Here is a 26674-nt window from a genome sequence, read left to right as displayed (position 1 = left end):
TTAAGATCAACCACCGACTTCACTTCTGCAATTGTAGTTGGTAATTTCTCTGGGTTTCAAATATCTCTTTCATTATTAAAACAAAGTTTTAGGTCTTTTTTTTAATAGACCTTTATCTAGGTGTGCTTTCGTTGTCAAACCCAGCATTTTTCTCGGTCAATACAGGTGCATCTCAATAAATTAGAATGTCGGGAAAAGTTCATTTATTTCAGTAATTCAACTCAAATTGTGAAACTCGTGTATTAATTAAATTCAATGCACACAGACTGAAGTAGTTTAAGTCTTTGGTTCTTTTAATTGTGATGATTTTGGCTCACATTTAACAAAAACCCACCAATTCACAACAAATTAGAATACTTCATAAGACCAATAAAAAAAACAAAAAACATTTTTAGTGAATTGTTGGCCTTCTGGAAAGTATGTTTATTTACTATACATGTACTCAATACTTGGTTGGGGCTCCTTTTGCTTTAATTACTGCCTCAATTCAGCGTGGCATGGAGGTGATCAGTTTGTGGCACTGCTGAGGTGGTATGGAAGCCCAGGTTTCTTTGACAGTGGCCTTCAGCTCATCTGCATTTTTTTGGTCTCTTGTTTCTCATTTTCCTCTTGACAATACCCCATAGATTTTCTATGGGGTTCAGGTCTGGTGAACATCTCATCTGAAAAGAGGACTTTGGACCACTGGGCAACAGTCCAGTTCTTTTCCTTAGCCCAGGTAAGACGCCTCTGACGTTGTCTGTGGTTCAGGAGAGGCTTAACAAGAGGAATACGACAACTGTAGCCAAATTCCTTGACACGTCTGTGTGTGGTGGCTCTTGATGCCTTGACCCCAGCCTCAGTCCATTCCTTGTGAAGTTCACCCAAATTCTTGAATCGATTTTGCTTGACAATCCTCATAAGGCTGCGGTTCTCTCGGTTGGTTGTGCATCTTTTTCTTCCACAATTTTTCCTTCCACTCAACTTTCTGTTAACATGCTTGGATACAGCACTCTGTGAACAGCCAGCTTCTTTGGCAATGAATGTTTGTGGCTTACCCTCCTTGTGAAGGGTGTCAATGATTGTCTTCTGGACAACTGTCAGCTCAGCAGTCTTCCTCATTATTGTGTAGCCTAGTGAACCAAACTGAGACCATTTTGAAGGCTCAGGAAACCTTTGCAGGTGTTTTGAGTTGATTAGCTGATTGGCATGTCACCATATTCTAATTTGTTGAGATAGTGAATTGGTGGGTTTTTGTTAAATGTGTGCCAAAATCATCACAATTAAAAGAACCAAAGACTTAAACTACTTCAGTCTGTGTGCATTGAATTTATTTAATACACGAGTTTCACAATTTGAGTTGAATTACTGAAATAAATGAACTTTTCCACGACATTCTAATTTATTGAGATGTTCCTGTATTTTTATATTACGATAAACACAAGAGGGCGCCAGAAACTCAAAATTTGTACATGGAATTTTTATCAGTGTACTCAAGTGGTAATCATTCAGATGAGCTTTTTATTTCTGTCCTTGTTGTTCAGATGTTCAATATTCATGTCATGTCTAACATGTTTTAACCCCAGAGAACGAGTGGAAAAACTTTCTGTGTTATCTTCAAATACTTTAGAACTCAAACAGTGCACAGGATAAGATCTGCTTTGCATAACCACATAAAAATAAAGGGCCACCTATTGAGCTATACTTTTCAGTATCTGGATAGTCATTTTTCAGGAGCAAAACTGTTTTGTTACTGAGAGCTTAATTTATAACTCAAATTAAGACCAGTGTTTGCTGTGGATCTGCAGAAAACAGCAAACATATCTTATGGTTGTTTCTGTAGATTATCTCACTGGGTCAACTTGTGTTATACACATTAATGCATTTTCTCATATAGCCTACTATACTATTTAATGTTATTAAAAAAAATGTTATGCTCACTAAAGCTGCATTTGATTAAAAATATAGCCTACTAGCTATTTAATGTTAAGAAAACGTGCATGCTCAATACAGTGCCATTTATTTGATTAAAAATAGTAATAGATTAAAAACAGTAATATTGTGAATTATCGTTATATTTTTTTATTGTTCATCTATACATGTTTTCAGTTGATGTTCATTCTGCTACTTCTCATATTATACGTCATTTATGGTGCAACGAGGCCTTGGTAAACTATATGCTTCATAATCTGTCATGCGTTGTTATCACTAACGCACTGATGGTCAGCCGCTTAAAAATGTGACAGCTTGGTGCAAGAAAAGTAAACATCCTGGAAGATACCAACGAATGGGGTGAAGCTGGCAAAGAATGTAGCTATCTAATAAATACCGTGTTTTCGCCCAGCACTAAAACGGATACCAGGTACAATATTAGTACAAACAACTTGTCTTATTTAAACGAACTCAATATAATTTATTCATGAAATAAAAGCGTATAATACTGTATGTCACCGCCACACCCCCGTGTCATCGCCGCATGGTTCGTCCCCCTCCGCCCATCAGGAAGTGTACACAAATGAACTGTTTGGTGGAAATCAGCTGAGCGATTCAATTCTTGCTGGCTACAGCTTTGAATATTAATATGTCGTGTCTGCCCTCTCTTGCGTTCGCCTTTTATTGTTTTTAAACTGTCGATTTATCTAAAATCGTAAGGTTATTTTGCACGAGACCCTGTGATCTATCGACCATCCTGTTTTGCTGCAGTGAGTGAGTCATTCAGTTCTCGCAATAACATCTGACATGTTGTAATGAATGTCATGAAATTTGAATGGGTAGTTTATTGTAAATGTTATATTAATAATATTTCTGTAATCAAGGCTGAAGTTCAAAAAGAAGATAGTAGGTGAAACAGGTTTTGTTAAAAAATGTGTACTTCTTTAGTTTAATTTAATTTAAATGCATTCAACCATCCAGCATAATGCCACGTTTTCCATTCCACATCTATAGAAAATGTGCAGTGATTAAAGGTCAAAGAATGAGGGTTTAATACTCTTTGAATATGCATATTGGATATGATGTTCTGTGTGGAGCCATGAAGCCACTGGATCGCAACAAGGACAGATTTGAGTTACATAACTGGTCTCTGTATGTTGTGTTGCTTGACTGTTGCTTGAATGAAACTGTTGCTCAAATGAAAGGAGTTTAGCAAAACCCCTCCTTTATAACTGCTGAAATTAAGGCCTACATATTTATCACATGCACATGCATATCCATTTGCTGTACATTTCTCTGTGTCCCAGTGCACTGTTTTCACTGGTATGCTTCTAAGAGGAGCATGATTAATGACAAGATCAATAGACCAATATCATTCTGTGCAATCTGTACCATAAATACATGGCCTTGGGAGAGCTGGTTGTGTATATGCTTTGTAGGGTGGCTGACAAATCAATCCTGTCTCCTTGCTTTAGAAGGTGGAGATTGTTCACAATATGCGGTGCATGAATTGAGTACTGTAAATGGGCGATTATACATGGCATTTACAATAACATTTTTTTTTTTTTTTTTAAAGAAGTACTTTTATTAATCTGAATTAAGCTTATACATTTATTCTGCAAAAAACACATTCAGTTGTTTACAAGTATCAGTAAAGACATGTATAATGTTACAAAAGATTTCTATTGCAAATATACACTGTTCTTTTGGACGTTCTATTCATCAAAGAATCCTGAAAAAATGTATCGGTGTGTATAATAACGCTGTACACTCTCAGAAAAAAAAGGTATCTGTCACTAGGGCACTACCTTTTCAAAAGGTACACTTTTATACCTTTGAGGTACTAATATGTTATCTTTAAGGTACCAGTAAGCACCCTTTAGGTACAAAGATTTACCTTTTGAAAAGGAACCGCCTCACTGACAACTTTTGTACCTTATTTTCTGAAAGACATAAATAACATCCATCATCATTTTAAAGGCTTGTTGTTGCTTCCTTGCAGCCTTTTTAATGAGCTGCTGTTATAATGACCGTAAGCTGCTGATGATATTAAGAGCATAAGCCAGGATAATTGAGTGAGTGTTTGTGTTTGTGTTTGCTATATTGGCTTTGTGCCTCCCCCTGCCATACACAGAATCTCTTTTATGTGTGAATGAAGTGCAGGAACTGAAATTAGTACTTGATATTCAGCAGCTTACTGGTTGGACTATAATGAGTCTATAGCCATCATGGGAGTTGTACATTTCTGGGTGGAAAGCTGAACAGGTAGTATTAAGAGTACTAGTAGACATGAATCAGATTGTTTGGTTGGGTTTATGTTCAACAGGCACGTGTTTTGGGGCTTGCTTCTCTCTGTAAAATCCTCTGTAAATCTCTAGATGCCCATTTGATGCTCACAGCATCAGATTGAACAGATGTAAGTGTCACAGTGTGTGTTTGCATGTGTGTATGTGTGTGTTCTCAGGGCTTTTATCACCGGAGAGCTAACAGATGTCACCATATCTAATCAGAGACCATAATCTGTCGTAAACTGTCTGTTGTTTTTGGTGTGTATTTATTTTTGTAATGTCTGTTTATGACCTGGCCAACACAGAATAATGCAGATGCATTTTCTGCAATTATTATGTCAATAAGTTATTTGACTGATATTGGTTATGTTCAGAGACATTGCTCTGCAATGAATCCATTCATTTCCACCTCTTTGACTCATTGAGGCTGATTTGCAGATTTGTGAATATGATTACATTGACAGTGTAATCAGCCAATCATAGTGCTATGGATGCACTGACTCCTCTCATGTGATTTGTTGCCTGTATTTTGCTGTTATCTCCTGCATTCATATCAACCTCTGTGAGAACAATGAGCTCGAGGGAGGCAAAAGAGACGCTGTGTCCCTCTGTAATCCGCTGATGTCTCTGTTGGACAGTATTATTTTAGAAAAATGAGTGGATTATATGCTACTTGTTTTGATTTATTTTTATGCTGTCATTTATCATCATCCAGTTTTTTTTCAGGAGACAGTGAGAGAAAACACCCCTGAAATGTGTACACTACCATTTAAGAGTTTTTTGTTGTTTTTTTAAACTGAGAAATTGAGAACTGGAAATGGAAGATTATAAGTGACATTTACTCTACCGTTTGAGGTTCTTTTGCACTTTACATTAATTTAAAAATTCAGAAAAAGAAAAAAAACTTTCCTCAAAAATCAGCACAACTGTTTTTAACTCTAGTAATAACAAGAAATGTGTATTGAGCAGCATATCAACATATTTAGTATGATTTCTGAAGGATCATGTGACACTGAAGTCTGCAGTAATGGTTACTGAAAATTCAGCTTTGCCATCACAGGAATAAATCACATTTAAAAACATAAAATCATGGAAACTGTCATTTTAAATTGTTCACAATTTCTGTTCTTACTATATTTTTAGTCAAATAAATGTTGTCTTGGTGAACATCAGAGGCATACCTACCCCAAACATTTAAACAGCAGTATAAATTGTTTCAGACATGTGTTTACAACAATATACTCTTGCCATAGTCTCATGTTATAGTTGCACTTGGTTTACACAGAATTGTCCATTTATTGTGGCATAATTTTGTTCAGCATCATTTAAATAGTACACCATCATGTCACAATGAAAAGCTGCTCTCTTCTTGCTTGTAGGTTTGGTTCAACTTCAGCACAAAATCTGGAAAATTGTTTAAAGGAGTTGCTAGGGTTGCTTACTCTCCTTACCCTGTGATTTCTAGGAACTAAATATGTCTCGGTTCTCTCTTTCCATTTACTGTATTGAATCTTTTTCACCCATGTATTGGGCATGAGGTAAAAATCATAAGCCTGATTGCTTAGAAAAGTGATAGCACACCTCTCCTTAATAAGCCACATATGATTTGAAGTATAATTCATGTGTGCAGCACACAGTTAAAATACTTAAGGTTAGTAGTTTGTTCAAACTCATACTTGCCTTAGTATGCACCACTGTAGCTATTGACCCTTTGTACATTTCTGTTTAAAAAGTCGTTTGTTATTAGCAGGATTTCACCCTACTTTATGATGCATTTGTTTCTTTGTGCAATCATGAGTTGTGATGCAGGATTTCTCCTGATTGGTCTGTTTTGTTTCATAGACAGATGCTAAGCATGCTGGGACGTGACTGAGGCATGATGGATCCTGAGGAAGCCGAGCTTCAGAATGACTACCGTTATCGCAGTTACGCAGCTGTCATTGAGAAGGCGCTGCGGAACTTTGAGTCATCTAGTGAATGGGCCGATCTCATCTCCTCACTAGGAAAACTCAACAAGGTAAAGTCTGGAGAAAACAAATCAATACACTTAGGTTAGCATTTGCTTCAGTTGTTCAGAGTCAATATGAGCAACTTTAAAAAAAAAAAAAAAAAAAAATCCTGTTTTAAAAAAACTCAAAAAGCTCAGCAGAGACTGATCAATTTATACATTTCTTACCTATAGTTTCACATTAAACTAGTAGAGAAGTCTTTTAGAAGTTAAAAAGGCACACTTTTGTTTTACTTCCGTCTGCAAGTAGAAGTTTACATTTCAGTTTAAGTTCGTTTTTTTTTTTAGAGAAGTGAGAGGCTTTCCTTTATGATCTTCAGTCCTGTTGAATAAAGGCGTTGGGAATAACATTACTGCTTGACCTCAAACACATCACCCATGTTCAAAGTGCAGCTGATTTGAATAAGTTGAACAGGACATGTGTAAACTGTCCTTAAGATTAGACGAATACATTTCTTCTCAACCTTCCTCTGAGTTTTTTCCATGTTTATGTGCAGATGTGAAAAAAACTGTTGTCTTATTTAAATTTCTCTCCCTGTCCTTTACTTGGCATGTGATTTTCTTGTTTGCTCAATGGGACTTTCCGGATATTATGCGAGTTACAAAACAACATGGATTTGCGTGATATTGATTAGGTTTTGAGTACTTATTTCAGATATTTGACATCTAACATGCTATAATCAACAGTCTCCTTTTTAACACACTCTACGTATGTTCACTTTGTATATCAGGTGACATTATTGATGGTATGTCTTGTAAAACGTTTCAAGAGCTGTGCAATAACAAACTAAGCCTAGTTCCTCCTCTGAGATCTTGTTGGTAGTTTGTTTGAAACCTGTTCAGCAAATGTGGTTGCTGAGTGAGATATTTGAAGTGTGGATAGCTAGTAACTTAGATGATAACACAGTTAATAACAGACTGTGTAAATACTAGCTTTCATGATTTTTTACTGATGTAATCAATCTTCAATTAGCCTTGTGTTAGTGGTATAGTTTGTGTATGTATGTATAATCATTTTCAACCATTTTTTATAAACTCTACCGTTCAAGTCGGTAAGATTTTTTTAGATTTATATAGATACCTATAAAAAAACTTTGACCAGTCAGTATAATTTTGCAGTCATTTACACCATCCATCCTGCTCTGCTCTTCCATTCTTTGTGTTTCTCAGGCTCTCCAGAGTAATCTAAAATACTCACTGTTACCGCGACGGCTGATCATCGGGAAGCGTCTCGCTCAATGTTTGCATCCTGCCCTGCCCAGCGGCGTCCATCTCAAAGCACTTGAGACCTATGAGGTCATTTTCAAAATCATTGGCACAAAATGGCTAGCCAAGGATCTCTTCATATACAGGTTAGTGTCAATGATAAACACTGGGTGAATCCTACATAGAAATGTGAAGGTCATATTTCACCCCAAAAAAAAGAAAAAAGAAAATTACATTTTCATTTTATAATGAAGAAAATAATAACTTATCAGCACTTAATATCAGCACAAATTAATGTTTTTAATTATATTTTCCATAATTGTATTAATATATTTTAAATGTATTTTATGTATTTTTAAGTGAATTAATAGTATCTTTTTTGATACTCATACAAAACAGGCATACACACATTTGCAATTTTTAAGTATTTAAAATATAACCCCATTTTGTTAACAGATTTTGTGAGATTCACTTTCAAAGGCAGTTATAGTGGTATTTGTGTTCATGTGTACACAGCTCAGGACTGTTCCCATTGTTGGGTCACGCAGCGATGTCGGTGAAGCCGGTACTGTTGACGCTGTATGAGCGGTACTTCCTGCCCCTTCAGAGGGCACTGTTACCCAGCCTGCAGGCCTTTATCATGGGCCTACTGCCAGGACTGGAAGAGGGCGCGGAGGTCTATGAGAGGTGCAACTTAACACCAGACATCAATAAATGATTCTCATGGTGACACTCCAGAGATTTCATCCTAAACTTTATTAATATTTCTACAACATACTCACTATTGTACCCTGAACTACTTTGTCACTTTCATTACAACTGTGCCTTAATTAATCCGTAACCAATTTAATGTTAAGTGAGATTACATTGATTAACTTGGAGCAAAAGTATGCATCCTTATTGATCTTAAAATACAAGTTCTTGTGTCACTGTTGTAAGTGGCCCAGCAACAATATTTTAAAATATTTTTGAATACATTCTTTTAAAATGAACTAGCACATGGGATATCTAAGCACTTTCATAGACTTAGATTAGTCAAGACATAAAGTTTTTCAGAGAATATGGTGGATGGTTGCCAATGTGGAAGGTCAGAAAAACATGGACTAAACATTGACTAATGTTATAAGCTACTGTTTGAAAGTATTGAAAATGTTAAAAACCCCATATTATTTAAACAATGTTACTGGGATAGATTCTGTTGTTACTTGCTCACCCTCATGTTGTTCCAAACCTGTATGAGTTTCTTTCATCTGTTGAACACAAAAGATATTTTGAAGACAAAAATATGGCATGAGGGTGACTAAATGATGACTGAATAAAAAATTTTGGGTGAACTATCCCTTTAAGAAAATGCTGCGTTATCATTACAGCACTTATTATTGTTCATAACTGTCTTTCTTCCTGTCTCAGGACGGATGCGTTGCTTGTGAAGTTGTCAGTGTTGGTGGGTCAGTCTGTGTTTTATGGGGCGCTGTGGGGTTCAGTGCTCATATGTCCTCTGGTACGGCTCCCAGCCTCCCTCTTCATCGTCGCACACTTTGACCACTCGGTCACTGCTCGAGAACAGAAGTATATGCTTGGGACAAACCACAGACTAGTGGTGAGCGTGTACTCTACTTTACAGACTGTACTTTTTTTCCTCACAGCTAGTCGTTTGGTTCAAATTACACATGGTGTCTAACTCTGACTAAGGTCTGTTGTTGTGAAGGAGTTGCGTAACTGAAATGTACACCTCCCCATCTCTCTGCTCCAGGTGAAAGCTGTTTGTCTTGCCTTACAAGACTCTAATGTTCTGGTCCAGAGAAACATGCTGGAAATCCTTCTCTACTTCTTCCCCTTCACTACCTGCCAGGTTCTTTCTTTCTTCAATTCCATCTACATTTGTATAACCATTCATCGCCCATAAACATATTATTAAACTAATCCTATCTGTAGGATCCTGAGGAATGTGCCATTCCACTAAATCAAGACGAGACGATCAGTGTGGTGTCTGCTGCCTCTCTCACCCTGCTCAGGAGAGATATGTCTCTGAATCGACGCCTCTATGCATGGATGCTCGGTACCGCTGACAAATTTCCAGAAACTTACACGATACCACAGAAATACTGTTTAATAAAATAAATGCCATTTATCTATTAAAAGAATAGTTAGGCTCAAAATTGAAAAGTATTGAATGAGTGATTCTACAGAAGATAAACTGAAGTTTTATGGCAGTTTTTGGCTGCTAATGATCTGCTAATGAAGTTCTGCTAATGATCTAATTTTTTAAGGGTTTGATTTTAGATGAACAATCATTTTGTTTTTGTTTTTTTTAAATCTTATAATGTGTGTGTAACGTCTTAGTATTTCTATATGTGTGTATTGTCAGGCTTAGACATCAAAGGAGGAATGGTGGCTGCAGACTCCAGTCGCTTTAACACCGTGGAGGAATACACTGCGTTCTACTTCAGTACACACTCCAGAGAATTACTGGTGCAGGTATAAAAGATAACACACACTCACTCGACTGAACTCCAGTTACATTACATAACAGCTTAGTCAATGTATTAAGTAGAGTTTTTCAATAAGAATTGCAGGGTCATACTTAATTTTAAGGTTCAATTCTCGCTATTAACAAACCATTAACTTTGACTTTTGTCTCAATAAACTCCTAATTTGCTGCTTATTAATAGTTAGTAAGGTAGTTGTTAAATTTAGGTATTGGGTAGGATTAGATACTTAGAATATGGTCATGCACATTAATATGTGCTTTATGAGTACTTATAAACAGCCAATATGTTAATAATAGGTGTGCTAATAAGCAACTAGTTAAAAGTGAGAATTGGTCACTATACTAAAGTGTGACTGAACTGCAGCTCACATTACACATTCCCTATATGTCAGTGTTTGCATTCTGTACATGCATGGTGAACACAACTCATATTTGACATTTTGTTCATAGGCTGTGGTGAATATTCTGAAGCAGAAAGATATAGAGGCCAACCCAGACAATCTAATAGAGTATCTCAGACCGTTTCGCATCATCATTAGCCTGCTGGACAAATCTGAAATAGGTAAAGACACCCACATGGTTCAAATTGTAAAAAGCTTTACTTTGGATCTGTTTTACATAATTATTTATATCTTTGCATTCTCCCACACACAGGACCATTGGTGTTGTCTGATGTGTTGCTAGAGGTGGTCAGAGCTTTTTACAGCTACTGTAAAGTGATGTTGGGAGAGGACAATCTCAACTCCAGCCTCAGTGGCAGCCAACTCAATAGGTCAGAGGGAAGGAATCAATGCTCATTTTTTTCCCGTAGCTTAACTAGTAGAGAATTATATAAGCAACACCAGTTTCATGGTTTTGATTACCAGAGAACACAATTAATGTCACGGTCCAGATCTAATACTACACAAGGGTTCAAAATTGAAGTAAAAACCTGCTTTAAGTGAGTAAATAAGTGAGGGATAATGTCCCAAGTTAAGCTGACATGGTGATCAGCCTTTTATCATTCTAAAGGGGTTTAGTTTACAGTAATAACTGCCTGATTGTACATTATACCACGTATTGCATGTCCAAATAAATGGACATTAAATTGATTTGAGCTTTGTTAATATGTGGTTGCAGAGTGCTAAGAAACATCTCAAACTATCACAGTGTTCAAAACTGGTTGTCAGGGATAACGTCATACATCCAGTTTAATGGTTTGTTATAGAAAAATATCTGGCTGCGAAATGCTGCAATTGGCCAATCAGATCTAAACCCCCTTTGAGCCCTACGTACTAATAAATATATATTTTAAATTTGCTGTGAGTGAATATACACTACTGTTCAGAAGTTTGGAGTCAGTAAGATTTTTTTTTTCTTAAAGAAATTAATACTTTTATTTACAAAAGATGCATTAAATTGATCAAAAGTGGCAGCATGTTGACACTGAAACCTGCAAAAACTGTATCACAGTTTCCACAAATATATTAAGCAGCACAACTAATTTATTGAATAGAAACATTGAAATTAAAACAGAAAACAGTTGTTTTAAATTGTAACAATATTTTACAATATTACTGTTTATATGGTATTTTTTGATCAAGTAAATGCAGCCTTGGTGTACATAAGAAACTTCTTTCCAAAAGTCGTACTTACCCAAAACTTTTGAATGGTAGTAGAGATGTACAAAAAGAATTAATACATAAATGAATGCTGTTTCTGATTGTTCATTGTCTGCTTATCTGTGCAGTAAAATCAAGGAGAATAAAAACTCCTCTGAGATCATAAAGACCGTCAATATGCTTGTGAGTGCTATGACCAGCAATTATCTTTGGGAATACATGACAAGACATTTCCAAATTTGTCTCAGGTAAACACATAAACTCATAATAAATAGCATTACATGAACATAAATAAAATGATGTGATGATGCCTATTATTATGTTTGTTTCTTAGCTCACTGAGTGATCCAGCCAGGAAGCATCCATCTAAAGACTGGAGTAGCCCTCCCTCAGTGACTGAGCTCTCAACGCTCATTATCTTCCTGTTGGATGTTATTCCTTTGGTATGATCTGGTGATTCATCTTTGGAAAGGTTTTACAAATTTTTGGTCATTTGGTCTCATTCCACTTCTTGGCTTTCTTGTTAGGAACTCTATGCAGAGATTCAAACGCAATATCTGCCACAGATGTTGGGCAGCATGCTGCAATCACTGCATAGTCACATGACATCCCTTAGCCTACAGGAGCTCACTCAGGCCATGAGAGCATGTTTTAAAGTGCTCAGTAAGATCCAGATGCCTGTAGCTTATATGGACACGGAAGCTGAATCACAGACACAAGATCTGGAGCAAACACAGGTAAGCTTGATCAGTTTTACTGTACGCTACCACCCAAAAGTTTGATGGTTGATATGATTTTTATTTTATTTTTTATGTTTCTCTTTTGATTACCAAACCTGCGTTTATTTTACTAAAGTAAAAACAGTAATATTGTGAAATATTACTACATTTTAAAATAATAATGTCAAAGCCTTCAAAAATCACGATCAGGGAACATTTCTAATTATTATCAATGTTGAAAACAGTTGGGCTGTGTAACATTGTTGTGGAAAGTGTTATACTTTTTGTGATGAATAGAAAATTCAAAAGAACAGCATTTATTTTAAAGATTTTTTGTAACAAAGGAACAGTCTTAAGTGTTACTTAATGCATCCTACTGAATAATAATAATAATAATAGTAATAAAAAAACTTACTCACCTCAAACTTTTGAATGGTAGTGTATATTTTTACCACTGCATTTAGTGTATAATTTTGATGATCAGACAATTAAAGTTTAAATGCATTCATATTATAGTTTGGAAATGTGTGTTTTAAAAGGGCTCTATTTTTGTACAAATACAGATTGTGATGACAGGCAACACCAAAGTCAAGGAAAATGACCAGGTGAATGGAAACCATGATGACAGCTCCAGTGAGGGTGGTATGAATGGGCAGGAGACACAGGAGGTGGAGCCAGGTGGAGCTCCATACCCTCCTTTGCGCTCTGAAGACAGTGGATTAGGCCTGAGCGCATCTCCATCTGAACAGCACCTCCTAACAGGCCGTAATGGAGCAGATGCTGCTTCTGATGTGAACCCTGAAACAGAGGATGTGTGGAGAAGAGGAGGAACTATAGAAAACATGTCCAAATGTGTGCAGGACATACTGGCATCTGTGATCACAAGGTAATTCAGTATATACTGTTTGTGCCTAATAAGCATATTTTCGGTATGCATGAAATGCTGAAATTACATGGCAGATATGATAAAATGTACACATTCAACCAGAAAATACTGCAAGGGATAATATTCCAGAATGCAATGCACTTGACTTGGCCTTCCATTTGCAGTGTGGTAAATGCACAAAAAGTGTGATTTTGCATATAATATAATTGGATTAAAAAGAGCAAAATAATATTTTACTAAGATAACTGGATGGATGAAATAAAATGCTACATAGTGAGGTCATGTGACAACAATGTAACATTTGGCATTGCGTTTTGCATTTATACTTTTAAACCTTGATTTGTTTTATTTTAAATGTTTTAAATAATCCCTCATGGAAGTTTGTTGAGGCACCCAGAGGGCCCTGGCTCCCTGGTTAAAGATATTAATAGTATTATTTTCTTGCTCTGCAACTAGCAGTATACATGCTCACTGTATTTGCCTTTTCCTTTTCTCTCTCTCACTCATGTTCATCTCTCAGGCATTTGTTAGATGTCATGGATCCAGAGAAGAAGAAACAGGAAGAAGCAAATCAGCTAGATCCTAATGCTTCTCCTAGAGGCAGTAAACGGTCTCCATCGAAACGAAAAGCCAATCGAGACTTGGGTTTAATCAAAGACAGACTTGCTGAGTTCTTCAACCCTAGTAAACTGAGGATCCATGCCCTTCATGGGTCTTCTAGGGATGGAGGTAAAGACCACAGACCAGCCGAGCTGGAGTGGATGGGAAATTTCCAGTCAAAGAGCAAAGGGGAGATAACGGAGTCATGCCGCCAGGCCTTCACTGTGGTCTGCCAGCTTCTACTGGAATGTACAACATTTCCCGTCTATTTTACTGAGGAAGAGAACCAAGACCTGCACACATCTATGTTCAAAAAGACAGGTGAATAAAGGAAATGTATTCCACTGCTACGTTAAACTATGTTATTTTTTTTTTCATGTAGCATGTCACAGCACACAGATATGTTCTTATACAAAAGACTAAGTGTTTCTCTCCTCAGGGATCGAGGGAACCCTTCCTGACTGGCTGAGGTCCTTGATGACTCTGTGTTGCCTGATGAAAGACTACCAGGTACAAGTTCACCCATAAACGAAATTCTATTATCTCATTCTCATCTCATTATTCCAAGGCTATAGGACTTTCTTGATGGCGATGCACTGTTTTCAATATTCAGGATCGTTGGCCTAAAATGGCTTACTTAGAGTTGCCCCTGCACAGTAAATTGGGATAGGACAAAAAAAAAATTACCTTTAATGGTTGCATTGCTAAAACTGAATCATTTCATAATAAATCTTTTTTTATGTCTGTAGGTGCAACATGTTGCCATCTCCTCTTTGCTGGAGCTGATCAATCACTCTCAGTCTTTAGCACTTGTCATTCAGGATAAAAATCAACGTTATAAGAACTCTGATGCAAACCCTCTCAGCGGACAGCTGCAAATGGTCACCCTGCCTCCCATCTACCCAGTTGTTCTCAAAACTCTGGAGGATTCCACAGACTTTTACTTGGTAATACACATTATGAGTAACAGGTTGCATTTCGTATAGCTTCATGTGTTGTGAATTGAAAAAATATGATATATAAATGGCTAATTCCAGAGACATTACAAGGGTAAGGAAATGCGCCCGATGGTTTTTTATGATTTTGTTGAAGTCCTGCATTTTAGTTAAAAGAAGCAATTGCCCTTTTATTCTGTGTAGGTGCATGTATGTTAGCTGGACTACCTGGACAAGTGTGATTTGAGGAATAAAACACACAACATTTATGATAGTATCATGTACAATTTTAGTGCTAAATTTGCATGTTATTGAAACTTAATATTGACTGGTTTAATTCAGTCTTTCTCCATTCAAGTAGATAGGAGTTGCACTTGTGTGCCTATCGTCTACATAAAAATTAGCTGCCTTCTTAAATATCTGACTTCCTTAATGTGACATTTTTTTTCTTCACTTTAATTCTCTTTTTATTTCTCTTGTAGCGTGTATCTCAGGTTTTATGGGCTCAGCTGGACACGGAGCGTAGAGAACATCACGTATCTTGTGTGGAGCTCTTCTATCGGCTTCACTGCTTGGCTCCATCTGCATCCATCTGTGAGGACATCATCTGCTTGGGTTTACTCAGTGGAGACAAGGTACTGCATTTTCCTCATTTAATACATCTACACACACAATCATAAACATTTATTAAAATGTGTGTTTGTATGTGTGACAGGTTGTGTGTCTGGAGGCGCTCCACAGGTTCTCGGTTTTGTGGCACTTGACACGAGAGATCCAGACCAATCGCAGCACTTCTCTCAACCGCTCCTTTGACAAGTCATATACATATTTTTAATCTAAACTTTTGCTTACTTCAGTAATATTCTCCCATATTTTTGTGCTATATACACTCAGTGTTCACTTTAACTTTCTGTTTTCTCAGGTCTTTGTTTGTGGTACTAGATAGTTTGAACAATCAGGATGGTAGTGTTAGTGCCGCAGCACAGAACTGGTTGGTGCGGGCTCTCTCCCTCAGTGATGTGGTCCGTATCTTGGAACCGGTGCTGCTCTTACTGTTGGACCCGAGAACACAGAGATCACCCATACAAAGCATCAAACAGAATCTCTCTGTTGGTATGGAATCAAAACACACACATGCACACATACTAGATCACTACATACAGTGGTACCTATGCTTGAGTTTAGAAGTAAAATTTTTAGGTCTGCAGTGTAAAAATTGAAATGAAGCAGATTTATGTTATAAAAATTTTAATCAGTAATTAGCCATTTAAATTGTTGTAAGGCAATTATAATATGAAGTTAGTCTCAGCCTCAGACGTCACGCCCACGGACTGTTGGCTGAACGTCTGATGCATATGGCACACAAAAAACACTTCAGGACTTTCGAAGTAGGCATCTGATTGGTTGAATTCTACAGAATTTCCAGAAAACTTGCATAGCGTTCTTTAACATACCACCTGGAAACAAAGATGGCATTGGCGCCAAACCCCGTTATGGAAGAAGAAAGCCGTTGTGTTTACAACTGTGACAGTGAGTGCTTATCAGGATCAACTTAATGCTAGATTTTCAAAACGATGTGAAATATGTAAAGTTCATGGCATAGACTCTTTAAAATACGTCCAAGAGTTTTACACGCCATTATTATGTTATTGTTGGGACATTTCTACGCCCCTAAACATGACACGGCACAAAACGATTGATTGGTTGGTTTACCTGTCTGTCCAATGGCCTCTTGGGCATTCCTAGGCCATTCAGAGCGGCCAAGGTTCCCAGAAACTTCTGACGTCAGTCTGAAGGTCTGGCTGCACGAGACTAATATGAAGTAAACTGTAATGTACCACTATATCTAAAATAATGAATATAGTCATTTGCACAAATAGCATTCAATACTGAAAGCAATAGCAAGAGTTCATTCTTTTTCTTGCTGTGGGGTCTGATTCTACTGTATATGTGATTTAGGTAATTTAAAGGCACTAACCTGGAGAGACAGATCCATCACAAAAATTGTTGGAGACAACATTACTCCCGGCTGCCAAACAGAAGAAAGCCTGGTCAGGCGCATCACCATAGTAGACCGTGAAGCACTGTGGGCAGAGTTGGAACGAGATCCAGAACTAACGCCTCCAGACTCCCCAACAATGTCCCGGAGTGAGAGCGAAGAGACTGAGGGAGAGGATGAAGAAGAAGAGGAAGAAGAGGAAAGTGAACACACCGAATCTGCAGACACCAGTGGCACTCAGAACTCCACTGAAAACTCCAGTTCAAGCTCCGCCCCTTACTTGCAGCGCCATAATGATGGTAGCGTAGAGGAGGAGGGTATGGCCAACGGCCTGCAGAGGGTGGATTCAGAACGCACACAGGTTTCGGATTCGCTCTCAAGTGATGAAGATGATGGGCAGTTGGAGGCCATGGCCAAGTCCCGGTTGCTCAAGCGTCAGCGGGAGAAACGTGAGGCAGTGGATTCCCTGTTCCGCCATGTTCTTCTCTATAAGCAGCAGTATGAAAGCAGCCGAATTCTCTATGCCTTCACTATTTTAGACACCATCCTCCGTACTAGTGCAGGGCCATTTGTAGAGGCTCTCTCCAGTACTTCTCTGGACTGCAGCTCCACTGCCCATCTCAACCTCATCCAGAACCTTCTGCAGAGGCACCGTCAGGCTCAGGATGGTGGCAGCTTCTATGGCCGATTGCAGACCTCAACTCCACCAAGTGGAGCCACTCCTGACCCATCCCAGCCAGCCTCTTCTCCTCTCCATTCACCATCTTCTCCCTCTTCTCCACCAACCCTCCTGCTAGAGCTACTCACCTGCCTGTGTATGCGTTATCTCCGCTCTCACTATCCCTCCTATGCTAGCGTTCCCACTCGCCAACTCCAGGCCAATCGGGAGGTCCAGGTAAAAAGTGTGGAGGTGCTGACAGAGTTGATGATCCAGTTGGTGAGGGTGGCCCAGCAAGCTCAAATCGGGGAAGCAAAGGGAACTGCTAGCTTGGAGGCAGTGCGCAACCTTCTTTGGGGTTACAAGGTGCAACAATACGTCCTTCTAACGCTTTCAGCCTCCATGTATATCTGCCAGAGAGCTGATCGGCCGGAACAGTACAAATTGCCTGAAGAAGACCAAGGAGGAGATGAAGGGGAGATCTCAGAAGAGAGCCTGATCAACTTTGGCCGGGATGGAATCTGGGCTGAGCACCCACTTCAGATTGCCCTACTGAAGCTTCTGAAGGTTCTTATTGTGTTGGAGCACCATGTGTGTCCACCACACACCAAAGCACAAGATCATGATCAAAGCAATTCCAACCCACAGCGACGTGCAGAACCACCGTCTTCAGCCTTGGCTCGAGAGTGGCAAACAGCTGTGATGTTCCAGCAGTCCATCAAAGCAGTGCGTTACGTAACCAGTCAGCCTATCACCGCTCAGGGCATGTTTGTTTCGGCAGCAGCCCGAGCTTTGCACCCAGTGTATGGCTGTGCCATGCACCCAGCCTGGGTGACTCTGCTTTGTGAAGTGTTACCGTATTTAGGACGATCACTGGCCATCATCGTATCACCCATAATTGCCCAGATCTGCAGGAACCTGGATGAGCTTGTTAAACAGCACGAGCATGATGGAATCAAAGCTTCACACAAGTAAGTAATGTGTGTGGTTGTTTGCGTTTGTGTGAGAGTGAGAGTGGGTGTACATGAAGTGTTAAGCGATAAGGTGTAAATAAATACTTTTTGCTTCATTTCATTGTTCTCTTTAGTGGTACCTTAAAGAGGGAGAACATAGCGCCTGACTATCCTCTGACACTGCTGGAAGGACTGACCACTATCACACACTACTGTCTTCTAGACCACAAGAAAGTAAGACATACAAGCACCTACTAAAGCAAATAGTGGTGGATCCTAGCATAGGTGACTTGGACATTCACCTAGGGGAGCCTGCTGTTTTCTCCATTCACACTGACAATGAAGGGGAATTTTTTTTGGAATATCACTGTCAGTGTGAATGAATCACATCATAAAATTCAACCAGATACTCTCCTTTTCCTAATATACATCTAACTATTGTAGTTGCAAACAAATCTAATCTTGCCATGGGCATTAAATAAGAAAGAAAAAATGTTTTTTTTTTGTTTGTTTGTTTGTAAGACTGCAGGCTGTGATGTTCCAGACCTGCGAAATGCTAGCAATGCCATTCTGGAGGAGTTTCCGCACATGATTAGCAGCATGGCCTTACTCTGGGGTGTGGTCAAAGGCTGTGACTCCACCCATGGCAGCAAAGCCTCACCCACCTCTGTTTATTTTAAAGGCACAAAGGTATACCTGATACTTGAAGTAAACAAAAACAACAGTTTAGTTTACGTAAAGATGATGCTGTGTTGTTGTCCGCTTAGTGCTGCCAGTCGTGTTTTTGTTCTCTGTAGATCTTGAGGCAAAAGGTTCTGGAGTTCTTGATGCCACTGACTCAGCAGTTTGGCGTGCAGGTCATGGCCTCTGTGGCCGCTGTATGGAGTAGCAGGAAGAGTCGCAAAAGACGTTCCAGAAACAAGGTGAACAATAGATATCAGAATGCAAAAATGACATATCATCAAGTAGACGTCTGGAATTATGTTTTTAAATTGTGTGTGTGTGTGTGTGTGTGTGTGTGTGTGTGTGTGTGCGCATACATAGATTTTACCAGATGCTAGTGATTCTCAAATGACCTTGGTGGATCTAGTCAAGGCACTAAACACACTCCGTACAGACACCATACTGCAGCTCATCAGAGAGGTGGTGAAGAAACCCCATCAGATCAAAGGAGACCAGGTACTACATACACACATTTACATAACTGTCTAAATGGTGACATTCCATATAAACATCTATTGTTTTTATATACAGCTAGTTATACATACTATATCCTAACCCTATGAAAAAAGTCTCTGCTTTTACAATTTAAAACAAAATGGTACATTTACCTGTAGAATTACATCATTTATTAATGTTTACTCTCTTTATCAGAAGACTACATTAGTTGACATTCCAGTGCTACAGTTCAGCTACGTCTACATTCAAAGGTAACATCAATCTCATATTTTAATTGTACCTTATCTTATTTGCTATCATATGATGTCATTTACTTTAAAATGACCAAAGTCCAGTGAACTGTTGCAATCTAATTCATGCCAGTGGCTAAAGTTAATGCTACTTACTGTTCAATGGAAGATCCACCCTTGACTATATTCTTGTACAAGGTGAATGTTTTTAGTGCAGTATTGATGGAAATGTCCTGTATGGTCTTTTTTGCAGTCTAACCGCTCAAGCTCTTCAGGAGAACATCAATCCTCTCCTCTGTCTACTTAGAGAATCAGTCCAGCTTAATCTCGCCCCTCCTGGACACTTCTTGCTCCTCGGGTAAATAAAATAATGTGGTCACTATTATGTTTTCTCATACTTAGGGTCAGAGATTTGAACAAACCCTGATCTTAAATATTAACCTCTGGTGCATTACATGTGCTGTACCATTTGGTGCCAGTACAACCAGTGCAAATAGACCAGTATGAAACCGCCTAGTTGTCTGATGCAACATTTCAAGAAGAAAGCAGCCAGAAAACTCTTTTAGAGATCTCTTATTAATTACATGAAACAATTGTTAGATGTTATTGAAAGGTAAAACATCTTTGCAAACTTCAATCTTTGTTTATTTTACTGTTGCAGCATCCTTAATGACTGTGTAAATAGACTTCCCAATATCGACAACAAGAGGGATACTAAAGAACTGCAGGTAAGACCGGAACATCGAGAGACAGCAAAACCAATATTGTGTTGATATAGTAAGTGAAAGCTAAAAGTTTAAACAGTCATGTCTTACTGCTCATTGTCTGGATTGCTAAGCAGGAGAAAAACATAACCCAACATATTTCTTTACCAACCTGTTAAATTGCATAGTAATTGTGCTCTCAACAGGAAGTGAGCCAGCGCATACTAGAAGCGGTAGGAGCTGTGGCTGGCTCGTCTCTTGAGCAGACTAGCTGGCTGAGTCGTAACCTGGAAGTGAAAGCACAGCCTCAAGTCTGTCTTCAGGGAGATGAAGATGACCATGATGGCAATGAGTTTGAGGGTAAACCTACACTGAAATACATGTGCTTTCAGTATAATGTCTATTGCTGTATTGCAGATATAATCTGATAATAATAATGCCTAGCTATATTGCCTACTGTAAATAGAGGCAGTATTAAAATGTACTCTGTTCTGTCTTTCTCTCAGAGTGTGCAGGCCAGAGCAGTGCTATGGTGTCATCTTCAGCACCATCTGTATTCAGTGTACAAGCTCTGGTTCTGCTTGCTGAGGTAAGAGACAAGAAGAAATGCACACACAGGGCTCCAGATTATAACTGAATGGAATTTGTAGCAATATTGGGGGGAAAAAAGAAAACAAATCTAATTGTCATTAATGCAAAAATGATATGCAATGCAGAAATAATACGAAAATATAATTGTATTAATTCAATGTAAGTAAACATGGCAGTATTTGTGCTGATGTGATTTGTCAAAATCGACAGGTATCAAGAATTTCAACAGATAATCATTTGTGCTAATTATTTGTAGGTTCTGGCTCCTCTTTTGGACATGGTCTATCGCAGTGATGAGAAGGAGAAAGCCGTGCCTCTTATTTCCCGTCTTATGTATTACGTTTTTCCCTATCTAAAAAATCACAGGTGAATATGCAAAAGATGCGCTTCAGTTCAAATTATACACTTGTGATAGTGATTAAAAATGCTTAGTTAGTGCTTAATTTAAAAGCTTTGGTCTATTCATTGTTAATTTGGCAGTGGCCATATGTATAAATATATATATATGGCAGTTTTCATTTAAATCTCATACTCATTTCTCAATTTCTATCTCAGTGCCTATAACATGCCTAGTTTCTGTGCGGGTGCTCAGTTGTTGAGCAGTCTGAGTGGATATGCCTACACTAAGCGAGCGTGGAAGAAAGAGGTGCTGGAACTCTTCATGGACCCAATGTTTTTCACAATGGAGTCCTCGTGTTCCTGCCAGTAAGATATACTTGCACAACATTCTAAATTTTCGAGGCATGCTGATAATGTCAAAATGGACAAATATTGCTCAAATAATTTGCCTAGCCTATGCTCAGTGCTCACCAAGGCTGCATTTATTTGATAAAGTAAAAACAGTAATATCGTGAAATATTATTACAATTAAAAATATATACTCCAATATATTTTAAAATGTAATTTTAAATAATGAATTTTTTTAGAAGCCATTACTCCAGTCACATAATTTAGTACTCAGTTATTAATAATGTTTCTAATTATTATCAATGTTAAAAATAGGTTTTTTTTTGTAACATTATAAATGTCCTTATTGTCACTTTTGTTCAATATAATGCATCTTTGCTGAATAAAAGTAGTCTGTACCGTTCTTTTTTTTTAACATACCCCAAACTTTTGAATGATGGTTTATCACAGTTTCCACAAAAATATTAAGCAGCAAAAACTGTTTTCAACTTGGATAACAATGAGAGATGTTTATTGTACACCAAATCAGTGTGTTAGAATAATTTCTGAAAGATCATGTGACATGTGACACTGAAAACTGTAGTAATGACTGCTGAAAATTCAGCTTTGCCTTCACAGGGATAAATATTTTAAACTTTATTTAAAAAAAACACATTTTTAAAATTGTACTAATATTTGGCAATATTACTGTGTTAACTGTACTTTTAACCAAATAAATGCAGCAAATAAACAACAAAAAAATCAAGAGTTTGATGTTGAAGCCACTAAATTCACATATTGTGCTTTAGTTGGAGATCCATCATAGACCATCTTCTGACTCATGAAAAGACGATGTTCAAAGACTTGATGAGTGAGTATATGTACATTCTTTTGCATTAGTTATTTTTTGTATGATCAGTGTATTGACTTGTATTGTGTGCGTTCATGTTGTACCATGTGCAGGCATGCAGAGCAGTTCTTTGAAGCTCTTCAACAGCGCTGAGCAGAAGCCTATGTTACTGAAACGACAGGCTTTTGCCATTTTTAGCGGAGAGAATGACCAGTACCACTTCTATTTGCCTCTCATACAAGGTATCACTCAGTCTGTGTGGAAAACAAATTAAGGTTACTTGTAATGTCCTTTATTAATGTACAACAGAAAAATGTCCAGTTAACACTTTCTTTACCAAATATATTCTAGAGCGTCTAACAGAGAACCTGCGTGTGGGACAGACCCCATCAGTGTCAGCCCAGATGTTCCTCATGTTCCGTGTTCTCCTGCTTAGGATCTCACCACAACATCTCACCTCTCTCTGGCCAATCATGGTCACTGAGCTGGTAAGAAATACGCTGCACTAAGAGTATTTTTTTTTTGGTTGTTTTCATGTTATTTCTGGGTGCAGTTTGAATATTTGTTTAATATTTCAGATACGCATTTTTAACCGCCTTGAGAAGACACTCCTGGATGATAAAGTTTCAAAGTGAGTTTTCCTTTCTGAAAACTGCTGTTGGTATATATTTTGGCCCTTCATTTACAAAAATGTATCTTTCTGTTTCAGGAGTAAATTGCGGGGTGGCAATGACAAGAATGGTCTACTCTTCCCTCAGGCAGAGCTGGACATGTACCTGTCAGCCTGCAAGTTCCTGGACACCGCTGTGTCCTTCCCTCCTGAGCACATGCCTCTGTTTCAAATGTGAGAGTCCAGTGAACTGTGTGTGTGTGCATGTTTGGCACCGTTTACTCTTGCCATAGCAGTGATAAATAAGAAAACAGTTTTATGAATTGTCAAATTTTAAACTTCTTTAGAACAGAAGCATTGGTTGGACATTTTCTAATGGCCACATTGCTGTTCAAAGTGTTGAGGGACAGTACGATTTTCTTTAAAGAAATTGTTACTTTTTTCAGCCAGGATAAATTAAATTGATTTGAAATGACAGTGAATACATTTTAAAATGTTTGAAAATTAAACAAATGCAGTTCTTTCCAAGCTTCTATTCATCAGATAATCCTGAACTTAAAATACATTGTTTTCCGCAAAAATATTAAGCAGCACAACTATTTTCAGTATTGATAATAGTAATAAATGTTTCTTGAGCTCCAAATCAACATGTTAGAATGATTTCTGAAGGATTATGTGACACTGAAAACTGTAATAATGGCTGCTGAATCACAGGAAAAAAAATACATTTTAAAATATAATAATATTTTACAATATTACTGTTTTTATATGTAGCTCCGGTGAGCATAAGACACTTATTTAAAAACATTGAAAAATCTTATTGACCCCAAACTTTTGAATGGTAATGTATGTAATACTTAAAGGGTTAGTTCACTCAAAGATTACAATTCTGTCATCATTTACTTGCCCTCACATCTTTTAAAGCCACTATTTTCCATACAGTGAAAATGGTTTAATTTTACTGCCAAAATATCCCCAAAAATCGTGTGAGTGTGTGTGTGTGTGAGTGTGAGTGTGAGTGTGAGTGTGAGTGTGAGTGTGAGTGTGAGTGTGAGTGAGTGTGAGTGTGAGTGTGAGTGTGTGTGTGTGTGTGTGTGTGTGTGTGTGTGTGTGTGTGTGTGTGTGTGAGAGTGTGTGTGTGAGTGTGTGTGTGTGTGTGTGTGTGTGTGTGTGTGTGTGTGTGTGTGTGTGTGTGTGTGTGTGTGTGTGTGTGTGAGTGTGTGTGTGTGTGAGTGTGTGAGTGTGTGAGTGTGTGAGTGTGTGTGTGTGTGTGTGTGTGTGTGTGTGTGTGTGTGTGTGTGTGTGTGTGTGTGTGTGTGTGTGTGTGTGTGTGTGTGAGTGTGTGTGTGTGTGTGTGTGTGTGTGTGTGTGTGTGTGTGTGTGTGTGTGTGTACTTGTTTATGCTACATTATGTGGACCAAATCTCCCCACAAGGATAGTAAAACCTGACATTTTTGACATTGTGGGGTCTCCACGAGGGAAAAAAATGATTAAAAATAGTAAATGATGTTTATCTGAAACTAGTGTAACAATGCAAACAGGTTTTCTGTAAGGAGTAGGTTTAGGTTTAGGCTTAGGGGATAGAAAATATTGTTTGGTCAGTATAATAGTAATAGAAGTCTACGGAAAGTCCCCACAATTCACAAAAACGTACGTGTGTGTGTGTGTTAGCTCTTTTACATTTTTAACCTAAGTGGACTGTCATAGTTGCCCCAACATTAACAGCTATAAGTAAAGGTCAATAGGTTCCCTCTTCTAGGTGACCTTTCATGCCTGACCCAACAAAAATGGCCTGTGATCTGCTCCACACCATAAAATTCACTGTTCATGATCTGTTAATGTCTGAACTTTATGTGTGTATTTGTTTGATTTTAGGTATCGCTGGGCTTTCATTCCTGAAGTAGATGTCGAGCATTATGATGGACCAGGAAACACTCTGCTGGAAGGTGAAAAGGAGTGTAAACCTCATATTGTTAGGATACTGGATGGAATAAACCGACGCCATGGGGTAAGATCTCCATGCACAGAAACGTATGCTTCAATGTATCTGTGAAAGAGCACCAATGAACCAGTAAATTTGGTGCTTTTTCACAATTAGTCCCAATTCTCAGTCTGTAAATATTTTGAATATGTGTTCAGGAGCTGAATGGAACAGCTGGAGAGTCGAGCACAGATCGAGTGGAGTTTCCTCTACTCACACTACGTTCCCTCTGCTCTATCGTGGATCTCGTGCCGTTCCTCAGCACCCTCTGCTGCTCTTTTAATGGCTCCACCGCACACCTCCTGCATTATGCCGCCGACTACCCGCCGCACAGCAGCGATCAGGTCATGAAACGCTTGGAGCACATCATTGAAGGAGAGTTCCTCGATGGACTGGACAGTTAGGTAATAGATCACATACTAATCTTAAAATGTTTTGCTCAACTTCTGTATTTGCTTTTGTAATAAATGTAATTGATTTCTCTTTGAAGACAAAAGTGCAATGAAAGTTCTTTGTAGCATAATAGTTTACATGAAATGTATAAAGGACCCTGCTAATTTTCGTGTTATAATCTTAATCAATGCACGTCAAGTTGTTTAAGGTCTCTAGAATGTCATGACCATTCTGAGTCATACACGCTGTGAATGTATATCATATTTGTATTTTAATCTGGCTTAAGGCAGGCGTTCTGTTCATTCTGTGCACATTCCATTACTGTTTATTTCTGAATGAGCCAAATAAAAGATTATGTGGCCATGTTTCATTGGCCATAATGGTCAAAACAAACAGTTAAAGCATTTATTGATTGATTTTTTTTTTACTTATATGTAGGGTTATTAGTCTTTTCTTGACTTGATATCCCTTTGCAGTATTTTCTTTCTCTGTACTTTCTGACCTCTATTTTTTCCTGTAAACTCATCTATCTGTTGGGAAATATTGACAATGTTAGTTGTTTATCGTCTAGTGTCCCTTTGTAAGGCTTTCCGTTGCATTCTGTATGTCTTTTATTCTGCTGTGTTTCTCCGCTCACTTTAAATTAAAGATAATATGTGTTCTTATTCTAATTATGTCTTCTTTTCTTTTCTAGTCAATACTCTGTTAATATTTACAGCAAAGGAATTGTAATGCACATTTTTATTTCTGTGCCCAAGGGAATGTTTGTTTTCATTATTTGTGGGAACTCAAGGATGTTTATATGTTGTTGCTTTTATTTTAGAGTGCATCTGATTTGACAGTCATAGTCTCAAATTTTACTGCTAGTTTACTATCTTGGCCTTTGTTTGAAGTGCCTAAAAATAAATGCTCTAGTTATGAAACATCTTTGCTCGTTCTTTAATTGCTATTTGCAATATAGCAACTACAAATAAGCTTCAAATAAGAAGCTTATATGTTCCATTAACAGCAGTAAAGAGTGATAATTTTACTGAAGTGATAGCAGAATTCATGGCACTCTGAAAACGTAAAGACGTCCACAGACTCACTCCATGTTATTTAGTAGTTTGTTCTCTGGAATGCTGTCAAATTTATTTTTCTTGAAGAAAAATATGTTAATGTGAATTATTTTATGCGTATTTTCTGCACATATGAATAAAATGACCCTGAACCAGA

The 26674-nt window shown here is 38.0% G+C and overlaps 1 protein-coding gene across 3 annotated transcripts; it reads left to right on the top strand.

Moving 5' to 3' along the window:
* The first annotated feature begins 2485 nt into the window (after window positions 1–2485).
* Window positions 2486–26674, top strand: dop1b (DOP1 leucine zipper like protein B). 3 transcript variants are annotated; one of them, XM_058787287.1, is made up of 39 exons: window positions 2486–2681; window positions 6046–6216; window positions 7378–7559; window positions 7930–8100; window positions 8824–9013; window positions 9167–9265; window positions 9349–9472; window positions 9782–9891; window positions 10355–10466; window positions 10559–10676; window positions 11634–11753; window positions 11840–11948; window positions 12033–12242; window positions 12788–13110; window positions 13631–14031; window positions 14150–14220; window positions 14460–14657; window positions 15128–15280; window positions 15361–15461; window positions 15568–15758; window positions 16605–18273; window positions 18390–18489; window positions 18778–18945; window positions 19053–19178; window positions 19300–19434; window positions 19630–19685; window positions 19918–20022; window positions 20326–20392; window positions 20575–20728; window positions 20875–20957; window positions 21216–21325; window positions 21515–21664; window positions 22435–22496; window positions 22589–22717; window positions 22827–22963; window positions 23054–23106; window positions 23185–23319; window positions 24961–25093; window positions 25225–26674. In XM_058787287.1, exons 2-39 carry the CDS (start codon window positions 6076–6078, stop codon window positions 25468–25470), a joined length of 6942 nt encoding a protein of 2313 aa, XP_058643270.1. In that variant the 5' UTR covers window positions 2486–2681; window positions 6046–6075; the 3' UTR covers window positions 25471–26674. The 3 variants fall into 3 exon arrangements, with proteins under 3 accessions (XP_058643270.1, XP_058643268.1, XP_058643269.1); XM_058787285.1 differs by having other exon boundaries at window positions 6042–6216; XM_058787286.1 differs by having other exon boundaries at window positions 2486–2685; window positions 6042–6216.

Source organism: Onychostoma macrolepis, chromosome 09 (genome assembly GCF_012432095.1).
Source record: "Onychostoma macrolepis isolate SWU-2019 chromosome 09, ASM1243209v1, whole genome shotgun sequence".
In the NCBI taxonomy this organism is placed as follows: Eukaryota; Metazoa; Chordata; class Actinopteri; order Cypriniformes; family Cyprinidae; genus Onychostoma; species Onychostoma macrolepis.
Note: the sequence above shows the minus strand (reverse complement) of the source record. Positions and strands in the feature narration are given on the sequence as shown.

Bases quoted from the DNA above. Each gene is read 5' to 3' on its own strand.
- dop1b (XM_058787287.1), top strand. From the start codon at position 6,076: ATGATGGATCCTGAGGAAGCCGAGCTTCAGAATGACTACCGTTATCGC. The intron at 18,490-18,777 runs GTAAGACATACA...TTTGTTTGTAAG, and splicing joins GTCTTCTAGACCACAAGAAA to ACTGCAGGCTGTGATGTTCC. The intron at 21,326-21,514 runs GTGAATATGCAA...TTTCTATCTCAG, and splicing joins CCCTATCTAAAAAATCACAG to TGCCTATAACATGCCTAGTT.